At 37.1% G+C, this 22265-nt stretch overlaps 1 protein-coding gene across 2 annotated transcripts in view; it reads left to right on the top strand.

Moving 5' to 3' along the window:
- NKAIN2 (sodium/potassium transporting ATPase interacting 2) overlaps positions 1-22265 on the top strand; it is a 530520-nt gene that overhangs the window by 223258 nt on the left and 284997 nt on the right. For both annotated transcript variants that reach the window (XR_005604128.1, XM_039568769.1), the window contains exon 2: positions 14272-14409. Coding sequence is in view for 1 of the 2 variants with exons in the window: in XM_039568769.1 (XP_039424703.1) it covers positions 14272-14409 (138 nt within the window). In the remaining variant the exon portion in view is untranslated. The remainder of the gene's footprint in view (positions 1-14271; positions 14410-22265) is intronic.

Genomic DNA, 22265 nt, shown 5'->3' with positions numbered 1-22265 from the left:
AATGACCACAGAGGATCTGAACAATTGAAGAGGAATAGCTGAGTAGGATCTGCACTGCAATACCTATCCCAGGATAGACAAAATTTACCGATTTGGATTAATAAATCCAAACTTGAGGTAGATTTCTTGTAGTCTCATTTTATCTACAAATAAAATGAGTTGTGCCTCAGCTTTGCCCTCCCTCTTTGCCCCCTGTATCTTGATGTGTAAGTAAATGAAACCTTTTACAGTATTATTCAAAAGTTTTGAATTAGTGCTGTTGAACGTCATGGTTATGTATGTGCAATAAGCTGAAAATGAAAACAAATGGATAAGGACTTCTAAATAAAGGAAGTGAATTCATTTTATACTCTCCTAATTCTTGGTCTTTCCCATTAGCCACTAGAGAGCAGCTTTCTACAGGACCTGAGAGAGATTACTGTCCTGCAGAGTTCCTGAAATGTAAACAGGGGATGTCTCCTAAATGATCATGTTTAAAAGTCATTTTATAAATAAGTTCAGGCAATATGATATTAGATCATACTGGTTTTGTTCCTGACCCAATTTAAATCTTAACACTTCAGATTTCATGTGTCTGAAGGCATAATGTTCTGTGACTTAAGTGTAAGGACACATATTCTCATGTGCCATCAATGGGCATATTTTTAATAAGGTTTGTGATTTTGCAGTCATATCATTGCAATTCAAATTGGAAAAAAAAAACCACACAAAAAATCCAACCAAACCCAAACCTGTAAGCTGTTTCAAATGGAAGATAAAAAAGCCATTTTAGATGAGAACAAAAGCTCACCTAAGCACAGAAATTTGCCTCAAGCAGCAGCCAGTTGCAGTTGCCTAGTGAACAGTGCAGGACCCTGTAGACTGTGGTCATTCCTTCAATTTACCCTCTCAGCTTTCAGCAATTGGTAATTATGAGACTTCTTAAACCAAGGCTGTGGCAAGACCATCATTTTTATCTGCTATCAATGGACTAATTTTCCATGAAATTATCTGAATTTTTTCTGTCTAAAACACAAAAGCCTGCGGAAATATATTTCCCAGTTTCATTATTAATCCTGTGAAAATGTATTTCATTTTTTTCTTTTCAGTTTTTCTCCTTTCATTGCAGCCAACTGCCTCTATGGCTAGTTCTATGGCTAGAAAAAGTAATAAAACTTGTTCCTTACCTATTTACTTTATGTAATCCTCGATTATAAAGAGTTTTTCATATTCCCCTGCAGCTCTCTCTTTACTGACTTTGAGAGTTCTAATTGGTTTAGTCTGTCTTCAGTAGAAATCTTCCACTGTTTGGATAATCCCTGTAACATTTCTTTGTCATTTTCCAGCTTTACTGTGTCTACTGTTTCAAGTGTGGTGCTCTCTTCGATAGTGCAGTTTTCTGTTTCATTGCCCACTCTTTCCTAATGATTTCTAAAATTTGGGGTTGGTTTATCATCAAGCTGACATTTTATGCTAATTTTCTTGAATAATTTTATAATTTCCTGAGTAGTGATTGTTAATTTAGAATCATCCACTATGTATGGTAAATATTCTTTCCCATGGAGGTACATATTTTTGCATTTATCAGGATTTTATTTCATCTGTCATTTTGATGCCTAGTCATTCACTGTTGTAATATCCTTTGCAACAATATTCTGGCAATTTTAATATTGTCTACCTTGCAAATTTGGATAGACATAAAATTTCAGCACTTTCCCACATAACTTCCTCTTATAACATGCATCCTTCAAGTGTTCAGTATTGCTGAAGCTTTATGAAAGAAGTTATACTGGGAAGGTTCAGTCACTGATTTGTAACATCTTTTAGCAAAAATAGTGTTAATTCTCCCATAACAAATTGCATTCATCTTTTTTTTTTCCCAATCTAACCTCATTGTAATCTTTCCTACAGGAAGAGAAGAAACTGATTGAATAGCATTTGAGCAAATTTATACTCCATCACACTGACTGTTGTCAAGACATTTGTTGGTGTCACCTCTGTCTCCTGGTATACTTTTACAAGAGTGGAAGAGAAAGTCCAGTGTATATAATGCTGAAAGTTAATACTTGCCTTTAAATAGTTTTCACCTTACAGATTAAACAAAACAAAGTAGTCACAATTACTTAACTAAGCTAGGAACTTAATAATTAGCGAAAGTCAATGAAATCTACACTTCCACATGACTTTTTTTGAGATCAGGATTTAAATACTGCCTAGCTGAGTTACCTTGAAACTAAAAGGTTTTGTCTGAATCCCATAGGGAATCTGTGGCAGTCTCTGGAACAGCATAGAGCCCAGTAGTCCATTTCTGGACTATCACATGTATCGATTCATTTAGCAATAATTGTGGCTCTTTTAGATTAAATGGATGGATCAGATTCAGTTTGTCTCACTTAGGTACCTGCACTTAGTCAGAATGGATCTGCCTCTGGTGGCCTACAGTGACACACACTTTGATTCAGTATACCAGAAACTTGGTAGATAGAAGTTAGAGTCCTACATTAGGTAGATTGGACCTCACCTCTGCTTTCTAAATAGAAGTTATGACTGGGATGGGCCAGTGTCTTCTTTTCTAGTATACTATGCTTACAAGTGGAAGGTCCATTTGCTTAGTTTAAAGGGTTTTACAGCCATGTGTGAGGTGAAACCTGCTAGGCAGAGGATGAAGGAAGAGACTTGCAGTTTAGCAGCACTTGCCACAGCAGAGAAGATAGTTCCATCTAGAGGAGGGCAGCTGGGCAGGAAGGAATGGTTCCTACCTGAGTTTCTCACAAAGCGTGGACATGAGCATCCCTTTAAAAATATTAATAATGCTGACAACCATTGTCAGCTCTCAACAGAAATCTAAGAAATCTGGGGGCACTTTGATTAGTTTCCCAGAGTACAAAGCTGTCTTTAGGATAAAGTTTTATTTTTTGCCATGATTTACTTTGTGTAGTGAGATACATTACAGGAAAGTTTGATGACTCCTGTTTTTTCCTCCTATATTCTCAGATGTGCACAAGCTTCATTCCTTCTTCTCTTCAATGTAGAATTACCTGTCAATAGCAGGGCATCTTGAATGGGCATTGGTCATTTCTTTCCTTGGCTGAGGTAACAGAGCCACAGGGGTGAAAGAGATTGACTCTGCTTTGGTTACTTTTTCCTACTTAGAAAGAGGGCAGTTCCCAGTAACCTAAATTCCTTTTTCACCTAACTGCATTGTTTGCCAGGGACAGCAGTTTTCCGAATCTCCATTGTAAGTGGAGTTCCTATCAGTATGTCATCAGGGTAGAAGCAAACCACAGGGTAAACCATTACCTCAGTCAAAGCAGTGCCTTGGAGCACAAAGCAGGAACCAGCAGGTGCTGCATTCATTGCGTAAAGGAGGCTGTTGCCTTAGCAGAGAAGCAGCAAGCACAATATTATCAGATTATCTTTTCCTTGAGTTAAAAATACTCCCTCTAGAGAGGTCACCTATACCACTAAGAAACGCTCAGGAATTTGGTGTTATGTAAATGTTATTTTTTCCTATTTTTTCATTAATAATAGGAGTTTTCTTGGGAAAAGATGTTGTCGTTATCCTCAAACAATTGTATTAAAAGCTGCTGTCTAGCAGGGATTAGAAAGTCATAGACATGCATCATTTAAAACATTAACTAATACATTTCTGGGAAGAAAGGTTAACTGTTAGATTTTTTACAATTTTGTGTAAGGTATCATGCAATATGAAATTAAAGTGAACACTGTTAGCCTTCCCCTCTTAGTGTAATACACAAAATTGGTCAAAACCAATTATAAACACCTCTTTTTTTGACAGGTCATGATTGGATAGAAGATTCATTTTTTGTAAATTCAAGGAGGTAATTTACTGACAAGACAAAGCATTTAAAATGCTAGATTTAACCAGCTAACCTAACATTGTCAGGTGGTTTTTTTGTTCGGTTTTGGTTCTGGGATTTGTTTTTGTAGTTTTGATTTTGCTTTTTTTTTTTTTTTTTTTTTTTGCTAGGCACTGTAGAAGGCTCTGGCTCCAGCAATGTAATTTGCCTTTCATAGTCTATCACAAGGCTCATGATTATTTCTTACAACAAAATATTCAGCGCAACAAATTAGTAGATTCTGCTATGTTGGTTGGGCTGCATTCCAGTTCCTGCCTTACTGATGCTGGCTGCCTTCAGCACTGCCAGCACAATAATTATTGCTGCGTTTTCTAGACCTCATGAAACCAGCAAGGTGATCACCCCCTTGGAACAGCTGGGGATATGAGGTATGAAAAAGTGGAAAGAAATTGCTGCAACTCTGTGCTATCTTGCCAGCAAGTGCCACTTGAATGATGACAGCTATTGGCAGGGATAGGCCTCTGCTGGAGGAGAGCTTGCAGCAGTCCTAGATTATAGCTTTTGCTGCTTCCAAGAGGACTTGCTGTGGGCACTGAATTAAAGAAAGCAAATTGGAAGGTGGGGAAAAGAAAGATTCAAAAGCAAATGCAGAAGGGTGGAGGATAAATTCTGACAAGGAAGGAATTTTTGGTTTACTGTATGTGATTGGCTCTCCTTATAAAGAAAAAATCTTCTGCAAACACCATCATGTCACCCATACAGCCCTCTCCAGCCTTCCTTACAAAGTTAATGTACCAACTGGTGCCAGCTAATGGATGTTATTCCAATACAGAGAGGTATAACACTTTTTATCAGTGTTTTACCGTATGAAGAAGGAAAGTTTAAAAAGTCTTATTTTAGGTATTTAACAATATATGAAAATACCTTCTGAGAATGTGCTGCTGTGCTTGAGTACACAGTTTGGATAAACAAATGGGTTTAATCCAGGACACAACACTAGCCTTCAATACACCAAATAAACACCCAATAAAAATCTGACTTTAGTCTCAAATTAGTTGATGTAAATTATTCTCAGATAAATATTTTTGACTGCAATAAAAATTTATGCAAATAAGCAGGCCAATTATATCCATCTTCAGTATCTCTGCTTCTTTTCCAGTACCTCCCTTTCCTTTAATTTTAATCCAAATATATTTTTTCTGGACAATGTACTTGCATGAAAGTGTACATTTTTACACCATTCTCATCACTGCTAGCACCTATTAGCTTTATAAAATATAGCAAGCATTCATCTCGTGTGTTTAGTCTTTTGTCAGAGCCTTGCATCTATTCTTTTCCTTGTCCTTCGCATTTTAACTTTTCAGTATAACAGACTGGGAGGAGAGCTTTGTGAACTTTTTTATAGTTGTCCATTTTTCTGTATTTGTTAGTTTGTAAGTTGATAAAGCTTGGATACAAATAGATAATATTTCAGAAAAAATGTAATAAGAGAAGGAGCTATTTGTATCCACGCATGAATCGGCTACTAAAAAGAGTCAGCACACCTTATTAGTACATTACTCATTACAGAGTAGCTTTATATTCATTACATTTTTCATAGGCTAGGGGAAAAGGAATTATCAGACTGCTTCTTAATTTTATTGAAGTTTTAATGTTGGAAAAGGCTAGAGAATTAGACTGTAATATGTGCTGCTTACTTATTTACAGAGGCTGTGCTTTTCAAGGGCAGGTGATAGGTTTTGTATTTTTTCAAAACAGAAGGATTAGTCTCCCACTCATTTAAACATGTTGTTTCATAAAATCAAGGAAAAAAAACCAAAAACCCTTTGTGTTTTCTTTGGATGTTTAATGGGGGAAGTATCTGGCTGACTCACTCTAGCCATCCCTGGGGATTGGAATGACCTAGAGTTTTCCTCTAATGACTATGACAGCTCAGAGTGCTTCATATTCTGCCTTTTTTTTTTTTTTCTTATAATCATGTTCCAAAGCAGATTGAATGGTGAAATACTGAACATCAATGCAAATTAACTGGTTCTAATCAACAATTCTTGAGTTGAACCAAGTCTTGAACTAGCCTATGAGAATATCACATTTTCTTAAAAAAAAAAAAAAAAGGCTTGTCACTTTGGATAGAAATGTATGTTTGTAGAGCTGTGTTGTAGACAACAATCAGTGTTCCCCAGCTGCCATTGCATTTAAAGATGCTGGACCTGAGAACTGGGAACACTGGACATCTGGAAGAAGAGATTTGAGACCTTGTGCTTGTCTCTTGGGCTCTGGTGTAGAGACCAGATGACAAGTCTGACTCTAAGGTAGCCATGTTGCAGAGAAGATCCATTGATTCCTTCCACAGTACTTGGATTTCCCTAAGGATGGGTGGCTTTATACACAGGTAATAGGCAAAGTTCAGCAGGTAGAAACTTTTCTGTCTGTAACTGATGACAATTATCTTTCTCTCATAAAGTGATCTGCAATAGTTTGAATATCAGTTTTCAGGTTATGCCAAGGCATGAAAATGTAGCAGGTGCTTCAAATACTCTGTGTAGTAATAATGATTATTTTGGCAGAAGCATCTTAAGAGGGAGATTAAGGTCAGACAAAGTCAGCTTTCTGTTTATCCAGGTTTAGTTGTGGAATGAGAGACTGCAGAGGAGCCCTCTGTGCCTTACAGTTCTGACATGGACTACTTGTCATTCTCTCCCCATGTCATTCTCTCTCTCGCTTTGTGGACACTCTTGTATGCCTGAGTACAAATAAAACCACCAGGACACAACAACTAGTGACTCTAGACCGGCTATTTTCACTTGATGTAGTCCTCTGATACTAAAGGCCTGGTTCTTATTATTATGAGACTTAGTACTGATGAGATAATGTGTGATCCCTGCCAATTCCACTCAAAATAATTTGGCTAATGAGGTTTCTTACAGGTGTGCCTTTCATGCTGAGAACTAGAGACTAATTTTTTGCTGTTGTTATGTGGTAATTTTTCTTTCAGGCATTAAGCCAGAGTTTGTTCTGGACTGAGAGTGATACACAGAAGATTGTTTCACTACCTGAAGATAACTGAGATACTTGCTTTTGTAAATTCCATGACAGCATTATCACATCTTTCTTGAGTTTACAAATGTAATATAGTATAGTTTGAACCAGTGCGTAGAAACTAGTTGTATCTTTTTGAATGAAACCAAGACCTGTTTTATTGTTAAATATCTCCATAAAGACAGAAACAATTTGGAACTATTTGATAAGGCTAATCTTTCTGAATGATCTCAGAATGCTTGGTTTTGCTTTCTGGCTTTACTGCAGGCAAATTCAGATTATTCAATTATAAATTATTATTAAATCGTAATTGAAAAGCATTTTTACATTTAGAATTGGTTCAAGCTCTCTCAGCAGTGTCAGTAAAATTGAACTTTGCCACCCTTGCAAGAAGGATGTGAATGGGGAAGAGAGAGAGATTAAGAGAGAGAGATGGAGGGAGAAATAAGGGTCAGCCAAAGAGATGGAAGGGAATTCCTATGCTGGCAGTGTTTAAACTGATTCCCACTGGTGGTAACTAACCCATCTGTCATGATCCCTCCTTTGGCCACAGTCACAGCTAGTCTTCTTGTTGCACTCCCTTGCTGGCACCTGGCAGCTGAATATTTTGTGCTGTAACATTGTCTTGCTTTTAAGGTAAAAAGGAACCTCATAACTTGACCCAGTTTATCAGTTTGAGAGCAAACCTCTTTTATGCACCTCTCCCTGGATTTGGTGGAGTGCAAATATGTCTTATTAAAATAATGCACAAATTGTTATTACAAGTGTTCTTGAACAGGAAATAAAATACTTTACAGGGATTAAAACTTTTAGCACCTATTGCTAAAGTTCATCCTGTAGCTGAACTACTAACTTCTTGATAGTCTCATGGGTAGAACAGTTTACATGAGATTGATTTTTTAAGTTTTCTTTCAGACACACAAAAGGATGTGTTCTGACACATCTCTAAGTCTTGCTACTGGTGGCCAGCTAGAAATAAGAAACTCTGTTGTCTTAAAGTGTACACATATGCACACACACACAAAATTTGCTGTACCCTGATGATAAGATTTGTTATCTAAATTGTGGCATGAACTTAAGGCTCTAACCCATCTAAGCAAGTCTTTGGGATGGAGTGTGCAATTGTATACAAAACTTTACTCTGAAAACAAATAAATGAACTGAAGTGCTCTGCTGGTTTCAAGAGTGTTGAAATCTAGTATACCTTCACAAATTCTGGATTTTTGTTGTTGTTTTAAATATTAGCAAAAGTGAATTTGGTCTTGTACAGTAAATACTATAACCATCTGAGGCACAGTTATCTCTACAATGCTATGTAGATATGCTTCTCACTACTAAATAGCAGAAAATCTGCTGTAGAAAACTTGTATTTGCCATTTTTTTTTTATTGCCATGTTCAGTTAGGGAAGGCAGCAGCTGAGAATAAGAATGCACTCTGTACCTGTGGAGAGCCTTGTTGTCCTTTGTAGGTCACAGCAGAAATCCACTTATACACAATATGATGCAGGAATGTGGTCCTACATAGGATTTTTAAAAACTATGATTACCTTCTTATCAAGTGTGGTGAAGGCCTATTCCTTCTCTCAGCAGCATCAAACAGATTAAGGATGGGGGCTTAGTATTATATATGTGATTCCTTTGAGGAACAAATGGACAAGTGAAAATGAATTCCTTTTTGATTTTAACTTGAATTACCTGTGCTTGCTATGGTTTTGATGGTTTTTATTAGATATGCCAAGAACACCATTGTGTCCACAGCTCTTCACAGAACTTCATTTTAGTGTTGCCTTTCTTCTTACAAAAAAAAAATCAAGTTGTTTTTATTTGCCCTGCTGTCTTGCAGTAAAGGACTTGACTCACATGCGCATGCACGCTTTCAGATGTGCATGTGTATTTTGTATAGATTTGACTTTCAAAATATTAATCTGTTTCTCTGCTGGATGACTGTGGAGAATTTTTTGAGTAACTGGGCCCTCTATCTCAGGATACAATCTAAAATTTTGATGAAATATTAAATGAACCTCTCTAAGGAATGGCACAAATAAATGGATTCTGCCTCAAAATGATGGAAGTGCTGGAGGAGTGTTGGCTGGGGATATTGTAGTCATGCAGGCAGGCTTTAGCATTAGGAAACATTCATAAGCCAAAGGCCTAAAACCACTTGTATTTATTTGACTCTTTTTTAATTTTCTAAGCCATAGACCAAGAACTGAAGGTCATTTAAAAACTTAAAAGCTAACGTAAAAGCAGGAGTGAATCATTAGATGCTGTGGGCATCTGATAAACACAGTTTTTCTGGGAAGACTTAATGAGTTAGTGATTAGAGCTTAATTTCTTTAGTGCATTCTTAGCTTGCACCAGTCAGTAATATAAACCATGCTCGTTTAATTCTTCTATACTGTAATTTAAGCTAATACTCTTCTTCCTTTGGAGTTAGCTGAGAGCCTGTTACCACCACTCAGCTGCTTGTGTGACCCTGCCCCAGCCCTGGTGTGCTGAGTGCCTGTGTGCTGTGTTTGCTGTCCAAGGACCTTGGCTGGCAGGGGCTGTCTGTGTGTGTGACTGTGTGCACTTAATTTATATCAGTGCAAACTTTAGATTCTGAATCATTGTAAAGTAGTCGTGGTTGAGTTTTTTCTCAAGGAGCTTTCTGAGCAAAGGCACTTAGTCATTTTCCATTTTGGAGTTTATGTTATAAATCATCTTTTGACTGGTTTCTCCTCTGTGGCTCCTGTCTGAAATTCTAGTCCAATCATATACTTTAAGAATCATCTCCAAATGTTTTTCATTTTCCTCTGGAAATTCAATTCTTAGATCCCTCAAGGTCAGTAACACTATTAATCTATTAACAACAAGCCTCTGACAAGAATCTGGAAATAGTTTTTGAGCTATGCCAATTTGACAGTATATGGGTTCATTTTATTTTGTATTTATTTTTACAGCATTTAAAGGAAGTCTGAAAAAAAATAATGCCTTAGTAAAATGGTTCCCTTCAAATAAAGTCTTCTGTAATTTTATCAGTGAATACATCAAATAATCTGCCTAAGAAGATAATGTGGTGGGTGTTTATTTTCTAATATTAGGACCTGACTGTCCATAACTCTACATTCTGAGTTCGCTGCATTATTATAGCAGAGTTGAATTAAAACATACTTTTCTTTTCTAACCATACTATACTTTTTCATCCAAAGCATCAATTCTTCCTTTTTGCTTTTCTCATTTTAAACTCTTTTCCAGAATCATAGAATGGTTTAGGTTGGAAGGGACCTTTAAGATTATCTAGTTCCAGCACCCCTATCATGGGCAGGGACACTTTGCACTACACCATGTTTCTCAAAGCCCCATCCAGCCTGGCCTTGAACACCTCCAGGGATGAGTAGTCCACAGCTGCTCTGGGCACCCTGTTCCGGTACCTCACCACCCTCACAAGAAAGAATTTCTTCCTAATATCTAATCTAAACCTACCATCTTTCAGCTTAAAGCCATTCCTCCTTGTCATGTCATTACATGCCCTTGTTAAAAAATCCCTCTCCAGGCTTCTTGTAAGCCCTCCTTGGTACTGGGAGGCTGCTATAAGGCCTCCCTGAAGCCTTCTCTTCTCCAGGCTGAGGAGTCCCAGCTCTCTCAGCCTGTCTTCATAGGAGAGATGTTCCAGCCTTGTGACCACCTTAGTGGCCTTAGCGGACTTGTTCCAGCCAGTCGACGTCCTTCTTGTACTGAGGACCCTAGAGCTGGATGCAGCACTCCAGGTGGGGTCTCAGCAAAGCAGAATAGAAGGACAGAATCCCCTCCCTCGCCCTATAGGCCATGCTGGTTTTGATGCAGCCCAGGATGTGGTTGGCTTTCTGGGCTGCAAGTGCACATTGCCAGCTCATGTTTTGCTTCTTGTCCACAAACAACTCCAAGTATGTCTACCCTGGGCTGCTCTCAATTTGTTCTCTGCTCAGCCTGTGTTTGGGTTTGGGATTGCCTGAATCCAGGTGGAGGACCTTGCACTTGGCCTTGTTGAACTTTGTGAGGTTCACACAAATGGACCTCTCAAGCCTGTCAAGATCCATCAGGATGATGTTCCTTCCCTCCAACATGCCAACTGCACCACACAGTTTGGTGTTGTCAGCAAACTTGTTGAAGGTGCACGAAATCCCACTGTCTGTGTCAATAACAAAGACGTTAAAAAGTGCCCATACCAATACTGACCCCTGACAAAGAAAAAAGAGAATTCCTTGAATTTAAAGTTTAATAATTCTTTGTTAGTTCTTGCCTTTCTCTGTGTAATGTCCTTGAAACATCATTAAACATTTGAAGGTAGTAGGTATGATTTGAAGAAGTGCAGTTGTTTAACGAGAAATTTTGAAGTAAAGGAATAAAATGCTTTTAAAATCAGATCTATATTTTCCTATGTAAGAAAATTCCTTATGATTCTGACATCTGTGGAAGAGGAGGAAGCTACATAATACTATTTTTAATAGTCTTTGTCACTACTTTGTCCTACTTTCCACTTTTCTCCTTTTAGAAACACAGACTAAATGATATATTTTTTTAAAGTAACTCATGTAGGAAGTCTATATTATATTTATGTTTGTGGATTAGTTTTATTTTCTCTCCACCTTCATCTCTTTGGGAAGTGGGAATAAAGATTTAGTTCTGTCCTGTAATTTCCATTTGATAAATCCACCACGCACCTTGCCATGTTACTCTGATCTTCTAAGGAAGAGCTACATTTCCACAGCATTTCATCTGTGCATACCCTACCAGAATGCTGCCATTTCGCATATCCAGCAGTCCCCACACGCAGCTGACTCCTTGAAGTGATGTGAGAAAATCTAATAGCAAGTCTGCTGTGGCAAATGAGAGAGATATACAGGGACGGAAGTGGTGCACCCTTGTCAGTGTTTACCACTGCTTTGCATTCCCTGCTTTCTGGTAGATTTACTCACCAGAAGTTCAATGTGACCACAAAATCTGAGGGAGGGGTTGTTTGGTACTGGAGAAATTGCTAGTAATGGGAAAAAATGAAAAAGTACATTGGTGTGTGTGAAAAGGAAAGGTTCTCGCAGAATAACCATTTATCCAATGCACCATAAACAGGTTTTGATGGAACTGTATCTTTCACCAAGACAAGCAAAACAAAACATGTTGATGCATGACAGTTTCCTTTTAGACTAAAAGTTGTGGCAGGGATATGGGGTTTTCTACTTTTTATACAATTGACTAGCATGCTGCAATTTTCCTCTGTAATTGGCATACTTAACTGGATGACCTCCTGCTGTTTGAATGATTTGCATCTTCCCAAGTATTGTTTTTTGCTTGCTGAATCTCTGCTGTTACTAAACTAGAAGCATGTACAGTCTAGACTCTTTTTGCAACTGCTTTGCTATCCTCATTTACTCTTTGTTTATCTGATGAAAATAAGAGCTCTGTGCTCAGAGTGAGCATTTTCCATTTGTTACCTTTTTAACAGCATTTAAAGTGTAACAGGTTTTTTTGCTGATACACCTAATAGACTTCACACTGACCTACATAATACTGCTTCATGCCACATGTTGGCCTTTTTTTTTAATATAGATGACTGTGTCTGTGGTCAAGGAAATATTTCTTAATGCTAAACTTAGAAGCACAGGCAATCTGAATTTTCATGAAGTTCCTAATACAGCTTCCTTTTATTTCTTCATCCTATTGTCACCATTAGACATGTCTTGGGATTCTGGGAACTCTTCTGTGGTGTTCCTATGCTAGGGAGAGTTGTAGGATAGCACAGATCAGTTCAGAAGGATTTTGGATAATGTAGGAACAGAATCTCTTTCAATAAATATGTAAAATAAAATGGTAGTCAAAATACTAACGCTGGTTATAAGTAGGATGCATTGTGTGAAAGAGGTCTTTGTTGAAGAAAGAAATTCAATGTTTGACATGAAACCTGAACACTCAAATTTGAAATTACATGGCTGACAAAATTTCCCAGGATTATTTTGACAGTCTCCATCTCAGAGTCCAACAAGTATCAGTACGTAGCATATAATTAACAGCCTTTTTACATTTGCAATGCTGATGTAAATGTAGGCTGTCTTTTAATGAAAAGTTTTCTTACTTAATTTCAAAAAGAAAGTTTTGGTGTGATAGTGGACTGTGGCATGAAAATTGAAAAATTCTCCCACAGCTATATCATGCAAGAACAGTAGTTAATTACTCATTTAGTACTTGATCTCAAAAAGTGTTATTTTTTAAATGAACAGAGTGGTGGCACACCAACCTAATTTAGTTCATCCACAGCATAACATAAACTCAATAAATAATCACCTGTTATTTAATTAAACTTAATCAAGAAACAACCTGCTCTTTTTCTCTTTCTCTTCCTTTCTTTCTGTTTCTTTTCTTTTCTTTTCTTTTCTTTTCTTTTTTTTCTTTCTGTGTCTGGTGTTCATGTTGCTGTTATTTTAAGTATTATTAATAACAATTATAATTATTTTTTATTTTTATTTTATTTTTATTATTCACATTTTCATGAAGTTCATCAATTCACCATTCCAGTTAGTGAAATTGTTGAAATGCTGTCAGAGAAGCTCCTTGATCTGCCTAAATTCACTTCACCATTACATTGCCTTCTAACAGTAACGTAATATTTTTGTCAAAATATGCTATCATACCTATGGGTCAGGCTACAGTACTGTATTTTTACATAATGTCCAAACACCAGTTAAGGGACACCTGCTATTGGAATTATGAAATTATTTCTACTGATACTGTTAGAAAGGTGGTTTTTCTAACATCTGATCTATCTGTTTGGAATGGTATTGCTTATAAACAGTAATAATCAGCCTGGGATTGTTCCTCAACTGATTTTTAAAATTATTTATCTAGAGTCTTGGGGGAGCTTATATTTCAGCTGATGTTTGTGACAATGAAAGAAGGTAAACTATAGTCATTATCAGTAGAACCAAGTCAAAGAGTTGCCTGCATTTGGTTACAGGTAAAAGCCCACTGACAGAATAGCTGGGATAGAGAGAAGAGATAAAAATCAAAATGCAGGGAAATAGTGGAAGTAAAGAGACAGGACTAGGCTAGATAGTATTGTGAATGGAAACAATGTAGCTGAGAAAATGTCATAAGCCTATCACATATTTTCAGCATTGATGCCCTAAAACATTATAGCATTTGCTGCTGTATATAACAAAGTGATTTGTCTTTCTTCTCCTGCAAACATACCATTCTAGTGAACACTTTTGTATCTTGGTAGAATATAACTCAGTAACCAATGAGAAGTGCAGCTTTCATTAAAACAAGAAGTTGAAACATTTCAAACTCATCTCATTGTACTGCTGACAAGTGGTTTTTTAACTCAGAGCAATTGCCTTGGGTATGGGAAGGGGAAATACCCTCATATGTGTTTTCTAGTTTGTTCTAATCTATTTATGCTTTTGCTTTTTAATCATAGGTTTCTGTGCTCGAGAGGCAGATATTTGACTTCCTTGGTTATCAGTGGGCACCCATCCTCGCAAATTTTATACACATTATTATAGTCATACTTGGCTTATTTGGAACCATCCAGTATAGACCTCGTTACATAACAGGAGTGAGTATTTAATTTTTTGCTTATTTTAATGTGCATGTGAGAAATAAACAAACTGAAAAGAGCTCCAAACTGCATTGCTTATAAAGCCAATAGAAATCTTGGTTTAATTTTCTTCTGTAACATTTTACATTTACTTACTGTGCTTTTGGGACACCTGCAATAATCAACTGGTAACAGTCTACAAAAGTTAAGTCAATATGATCATTAACTGCATGACAATATGAACTTTCAAGTGGAGTCAGGTTAAGGAATTACAATGTCCTCGGTATACGGGGAATTTAGAGCTAGACTAAATGTTACCCATAACTTTCCTAGATACATTGGGCCCCCCCAACAGAGGCATGATTCATTATAGTTACTCATTATTGATATTAACTACTGTTAATAGATAGAGTGCCTATCTGTTATGTATATGCCTCCTAGAAGTTATAGTCCAACCTGAAAGTGAGGTATGATGGTATGGTAAGAAATAATGGACTGAGGACTCCAAAATGAAAATAAGTATTTGGACCTTAATATTTTTAATCCATTTCTTGTCTTATTCATCTACCCCCAATATACAGAATTAGTGTCTGTGCTCTCTGGCACAATGCAGTATTAATTAAATCCTCATTTCATACTCTGGGTTTGTGGAGTTTTTTGCCATTTGTACTTCTACAAAGAAAGAATAACAGCAACTCTGACAGCCATCATTCAGAACACCTCTTTTTGGATTTTCATAACAATATTACTGTCAAAATTGACTATTAACTCACTTAAAGCTTGTATACATTTCAGAGACAGGAATTGAAAAATTTGCCCTATTCATGTAAGATGAAAACAAGGGAATCTTAAAATGATAGGATGGTTTGCACTGGAAGTAAGCTTAAAGATCACCTGATTCCAGCCAGGTAGGGGCACCTTCCAGTAGACCAGATTGCTTTAAGCCCCATTCCAACCTGGTCTTGAACCCTTCCAGAGATGGGATATCCACAGCTTCTCTGGACTATGTGTCCTAGTGTCTCATGAGCCTCACAGTGAAGAAGTTTTCCTAATATCTAATCTAAACCTACCCTCAGTTTACTCTTTCATTTTAAAACCATTACCCCTTGTCTCTGATAACCCCACTGAATCTGTACCCTCTTCTGCAAAGTCTCTCTCTTAACTGTTCCTTCATATGCCAGCAGTCATTCAGAATACAGACAGAATTTGCTTTTGCCCCCGTGCTACCATCCATATTGCATTACTGTAATGCTAGGAGAAATACATTAACATTTCTGTCTGTGTTTCTATATCTGTGATCTCCTATACACAGAAAATTTGTATCCACATGCGCAATGCCTTTATGCATGCACACAGTTTAATATATTCCAAACCATTTGCTATGAACATTGAAAAATATGTTACAAACCTTAAATATTTAGTTTTCCTTCAAGTTACAATGCTGGAGTCATGTGAATGGAGTTTCCTTCTGTTTCTGGTACTTTGACCAGTACAAAGGACTTGAAAATAAAAACTCAAAATTCAGACATCAGTTAAAGAAAAAGGGTTAAATGTTCCATCCCAAGACTATTCTGTGGCATAAAACCAAGCATGAGCATAAAATGCATAGCTGAACTAAACAAAAAGTTAGATTTAAATGATAAGTGCATTGTGAATGGGGAGGAACACCACCCTTATAAATTGAGACCACTCAGATAGGTTTCTGAATTATATGGTTTGTGCAACACTGTTCTAACTAATTTTCACATACATCTTTCTTAAAGCTCACCCCAACTGTGTAGTCCATCTGGCTTTGTGAGTTTGCCTCTCTGCATCCTCTCATTGATTTGAATAGAGCCAATCTAAGATCGAACTGTCTTGCTCAGAGTTTATAAAAGACACCTGGATGTGCCAGTTATCACAGACTACTTGAATAAGAAAACAGTGATAAAAATGTCATCCTTTATTTAGTTGGATCAACAGAGGAGCTCTGTGGCCCAAGGTACAAGAAAGACATGGACCTGTTAGAGCAGGTTCAGAGGAGGGCCATGAAAACAGTCAATGGGGAACATCTGTCTGGAGATAGGCTGAGAGAGCTGGACTTTTTAGCCTGGAGAAGAGAAAGCTCTGGGCAAACCTTATTGTAGCCTTTCAATATATAAAGGGGTCTCCTAAGAAAGATAGAGAAGGTCTTTTTACCAGGGCCTGTAGTGACAGAACAAGGAACAATAGGTTTAAACTGAAAGAAGGTAGGGTTAGATTGAACTTAAGGAAGAAAATATTTACAGTGGGGATAGCATGACACTGAAACAGATCAGCCAGAGAATTTGTGTATGCCCCATTCTTGGAAGTGTTCAAGGCCATGCTGGATAAGACTTTGAGAAACCTAATCTAGAGAAAAATATCCCTGCCCATGGCAGGAGACTAAATGATGTTTAAAGGTCCCTTCCAACCTTATACCTGGTCACATTAAGTCTGGGAGAAAAATATAGATTATTACTAGTACATTACTTAACATGTAATTGCTGATATGCATGTAAGAAAAACAAAGAGAGAAAAACAATTACCTTATGTCTGAGCTTCTTGCAGCATCATCAGTCTGCCAAACCATTAGGCCCCAGAGAGTACAGCTGAGTTAATCTGTCTTTTTAAAGACTAGACATGGTCAATCGCTCAACACACCTAATGGAATCTACTTAATGCCTTATATGACAAGTAGCCCTGACTCTACCAATTTGGGTTTAGAGTATTTCTATTGTAAACTGAAATTTATTATCTTCCTTTTTTTTTTCCAAATGTTTAAAGTAGTGTATGAAAATGTGCAGCAGTTCATCTGTCATATGTACATACCAGGCTACTATCAAACATGGAATCATGCCATGGGAAATTGTAAAGCCTCTGAGCTACCTTTCTGAATTTTAAAGACAGTAAGACAGTCTCCGTATAGTGAATGATTTGGCCAGAATTTTTGGTGAGAAAACATTTCAGAAGACTGTTTTGCTAAATCTTGTTAAGAGAACTAATTTTCAGATAAAACAGTTATTTATAATAAAAGGATTCTTATGCTTATTATGTTTTAATAAGTGAGTTCTGGCATTAATTCACCTTATTGACATAATTCAGTTTATCTTCCAGATAATGGTTTTATTTAAAATAAGAAGGTGTGTGTACTCAAGCTCAGTACAGAAATTTTTAAAAAAATAAATTTTCACAGAATCACAGAATGGGGCAGGTTAGAAGGGACCACATTGGACCATCTTGTCCAACCTCCTTGCTCAAGCAGGGTCATCCTAGAGCACACGGCATAGGATTGCATCCAGATGGTTCTTGAATATCTCCAGTGGTGGAGACTCTGCAACCTCTCTGGGCAACTTGTTCAAGTGCTCATTCACCTGACCAATAAAGAAGTTCTTTCTCATATTTTACTTCTGCTTTCTTTATATCTGTTGGGAAAAAAAAAATATATATGTAAATCCATTTAATAAAAAGGATGATGAGATTAAATAGAATGGTCATTGTGCAGTCTTGTCAGCCTGCAGGACACAAATTTTTGAGGTCTGTGAAGTGAGAATCCTACCTGAATTTGCTCTCTGTAAAAGGTTTTCTTAGGAAGTACTTTTCCATTCTGAGACAAACCATTCAGTGCTTCAGCTTAATTGTATTTGTGTGATGATTTACTGTGTTGTAACTGAAATGTAGACATTTATTTATAGAAGGAGGCACACAGTCACACAAAGTTACTTCTCTGCTCTCACAACTTTCCAGAGAAAATGATAATTTGGGAACATAATCAATATTTTTCTGCATAATAATTTTGAGCTAATGCCCAGTAATGCTTACAATTAAGTAAATGACCTTGAACATTTTAGTAGTGGCTCTGTCTGGTGGCTGTCACAGGAGGCTGTGAATCAAGATACTGGTTCTGTTTCAAACTGTGCCATTGGAAAGATGTTTTGTTGGTTCAAGTTTGTTCAAGCACACTTAATATTCTTCAGTTTCTTCTTTGATGCAGTAGTTTGTCACTGATAATAATGAATGGGAATGTTTTTTCTGTAGTTCATAGAATCAGAGAATGTGCTGAGTTGGAAGGAACTCATCAGCAACTCATTGAGTTCAACTCCTGGGCCTGCACAAGACACCCCAAAAGTCATATTCTGTGGCTGAGAGCATTGTCCAAACACTTCCTGAACTCAGAGAGAGGCTTGGTGCTGTGACCACTTCACTGGGGAGTCTGTTCCAGTGCCCAAACACCCTGTGGGTGAAAAACCTTTTCCTGATATCCAACCTAACCTTCCAGACCCTTTCCCATCCCCATGTCATTCATTTGGATGTTCTTAATAGCTCAATGTCTCTTTTATACTGTGGTGCCCAAAACTGTCCCCAGCACCTGAGGTGAGGCCGCCCCAGTGCAGAGCAGAGTGGGACAATCCCCTCCCTTACCCGGCTGGAGATGCTGTGCCTGATGCACCCCAGGACACAGGTGGCCCTCCTGGCTGCCAGGGCACTGCTGACTCAGGTTCAACTTTCTATTGACCAGGACCCCCAGGTCACTTTCTACAGTGCTGGTCTCCAGCATCTCATTTCCCAGTCTATACACATATCCAGGGCTGTGCCATCATAGGTGCAGAATCTTGCCCTTGTTAAACTTCATTTGGTTGGTGATTGCCCATCTCTCTAATTTGTTGAGGTCTCTCTGCAGGGCTGTTTTCCATGCCATCAATAGCAACATGAGTTCTCCTTAGCATTTTCCATGATAAGTGTTCAATATTGTTAAAATTCTTTTCATTACAGAATTTATACTTAATATTTTGGTTGAGGAATGCTTGCTGTTTGTCAAAGCTCATCTTCTTAAAAAATATTCTTTATTCTGGTCACCGTTTCAGTAGTCCTTTCTTAGATCTTGTCAGTGTTTTCTGAAACATTTCCCTCTTCATAAATACCTGGAACAAGAGGATGTTATTGCAACTTTTTCCCTTAAAAATTCTCATAAAAGATTACTGACACAATTTGGATGCCAAGGAAGAGTAGAGTTTGGGATTCTTTTTATAGTCTGTTCTTTTGCTACTGACGCTACCTCTTACGAATGACCTTTGTAAACTTGGCTAACTGCTATTTTATTGGAGAATTTTGCTCACTTCTGGGAGATGCTGTGAAAAATCAGTAGGGATGTAAGTAGAAGACTGCCCTTTGGACTTTGAACAACATGTGCTGAAAGGGATTTTGATTCACAGGGAGGTATGCTGTTTAATAGAGTGCTTTTGCTGCTGTTGTGTTAAAAGATTAGATTTTAGTGTGTTGTGGATTCGAATGTACTTTAATTTATATTTAAAAGGACAGGCTCAGCATTTTACTTTTGTGAATGAATCTAGCCTGCTTTAGGGCAGGGATGGGAAAGTTTGTGAACAGCCAGCTGGTCAGTGTCATAGCACTAATCCACATTTTGAGTTTGATGCCTAACATACATACAGAACTTGATCAAACAAAAGCTTAAGTATTCCAGTGTTCAAAAAGTAATTATTTCTTTATGCTTATCCATTAGTTTTTTTGGTGGAGTATTAAATACAACATTAAAACAAATGGTCTTGTTTTTTACCTGATAATTGATTCAGAAAGTTAGTCTAGGATATGATGACCCTGGGCTTTTGACCTCTCCTTTTAGATATATTTTGATAACTTGCAAGAGATCTCAATGGATTTCAAATTCTTAAACCCTGGGTATTCAGCTAAGCCTTATGTAAATATGTTCAAGAATCACTTCCAGCATAATATTATACAGAGTGCATCTGTCTTGCCTGTATGGAAATAGATGAAAGAAGATAGTCTACACTAAATTTCTCTGCATTTTCTGCCCTTTTTTGGCTCTTGATTTTAAAATTTTCAAATTATTTAGGATAGAGTATTTTTTTTCCCTATAAATTGTCTGATTGAAATTTGACTACTTTCATCTGCTCTCTTCACTGGGACTTATTTAGGTGTGAGGCATTGAGATACAAATAGTTAATCTAAAGGAAATTATGAAAAGGATGGTTCTTTAAAAAGTGTAAAATATTCTTTCAAGATTAAAGAGTACCCAGACAGTTAACCTGCCAGCCCTAGGAATGAACAATGGAAAAAACCCCACAAAACCCCTGCTGACCAGAGAACTATCAAGACATAAAAAGGAAGTGATCCCAGATAAGAGATCCTTATTCTCTGATTCCTCTAAGTTTTGTGTAGGACATTACTTTCTCAAAAGTTCCGTGCTGTCAGTTCTAAAGAGCAAAACAGAAACTGCCAGACACCAAGAGGCTTTTTAAAAAGCAGATATTTTAAAAACACAATAGACTCTTCTCACTTATTTGAGCATGAAATCTATTAAGTTTGTAGAGCCACTGATTTCTGAAAATTAATTTGATATATTTTCAGAAAATATGGTGAAAGACACTCTGGAAAAGACTGCAGGACAGGACTTACTTCAACAGTTCTGCATGGAGTTCTGTTTTCTTTCAGACTGAGGTGTATTTTTATTAATTTTCGGAGTGTTTTTTAAGTTTTCCATTATAAAAAAAAGTCCTTTTAAAGACACTTAGCTAATACTGTTTTTTAAAGTGATTAAAATGTTGATTATTAGAAGATGAAAGGTTATAATTTGCATCATATAATTAAGTGCAGCTTTGGTTCCCAGGAAATTTTATGCAGAACCTGTTCAGTGCAGGAAAATGACTGATACTTTTAATTTAAATCCACACTTATTAGTCTCATGACAGATTTGACTGGTGTAGAATTCAGCTACATTCATCCTTTGCTGGTGCTTTTATACACTTTCAATGAATTGTATTCACATTTTAAAAGTAGCCATTCAAAATGGCTCTCCCTCTCCCATTCCTCAGAAAAGGAACATACATGGTCTTTCAGGGAGTCACCACTGAGGATTACAGTTCCATGTAGAACTGAAAATGACGTATAGTGAATATTGTATTTTATTTGTATTCAAACCAGAGAGCTCACCCTGGAAAGTTGAAAACATGAAATTCCTCTACATTTCATTTGTTTATTTAGAATAGATCCTCTGTTTTGTCACTATAATAATGAGTGGGTTTTATTCTACGGTGGGGTTTGTGCTTTGGTTTTTTGTTTGGTTGTTTTTTCTCTTTATAGGATCTAGCAACTCTTTCTGTTACAATAATGTCTAATTGGCACTTTGTAGTTGAAATACTATAAAGAGCATGGAGAATGAATGACTTAGCTGATGAAGTCTTTAAACAGATACATAGAGGAAGAGATTAGAGATAAAATCTGTGGGGTTTTCTACCACTACCTAAACTGCAGTGGAAAGCATTAAAATTCTTTTAAGCACCCAATAGCCCTGGCCAGCTAGAGATAATTAAAAATCAAGCAAGGATAAGGTAATGTTTCCACTGCTCTGGGATGACATCTGTAGTTCAGTGCTAAGTATTTCTCTTTATCTAGCATAATCAGGCTTCTTTGTATTTCCCAGAATTACTCCTATACTTGTTACTGTGGATTTTCACATTGTTTATTTAGTACTTTTTTCTAGCTGGTGTATATAAATTATGCTGACATTTGCTTGTCTAAGAGGTTATAGCTCTATCTTTTTATCTTGTATGTGTTTATAGCATGCGTTTATGGAGTTCTCTGTCCACCTCAGAGCTTTTAATGTTTCTGTCCTTGTGTCATGCTACTGGAGTAGGGAAGTGTTCCCCCACAATGCTTTAAAATGTGGGAACTGAAACACTGAAAGTCTGGGACATTTTCTCAGAGGAAAGGCTGTGACAGATCATCATGTGAATCCTTTTTTCTCAAGTTACAAGGCATTGTTTTATCCAATGCATCCAGCAAACATAGGGATGCTGCAAACTGTCTATAAAGCCTAGGAATAAAGACTGTAATCACAG

This window comes from Corvus cornix, chromosome 3, assembly GCF_000738735.6.
Source record: "Corvus cornix cornix isolate S_Up_H32 chromosome 3, ASM73873v5, whole genome shotgun sequence".
Taxonomy (NCBI): Eukaryota; Metazoa; Chordata; class Aves; order Passeriformes; family Corvidae; genus Corvus; species Corvus cornix.
The sequence above is the reverse complement of the archived record's forward strand: the minus strand, read 5'-3'. Positions and strand labels throughout refer to the sequence as shown.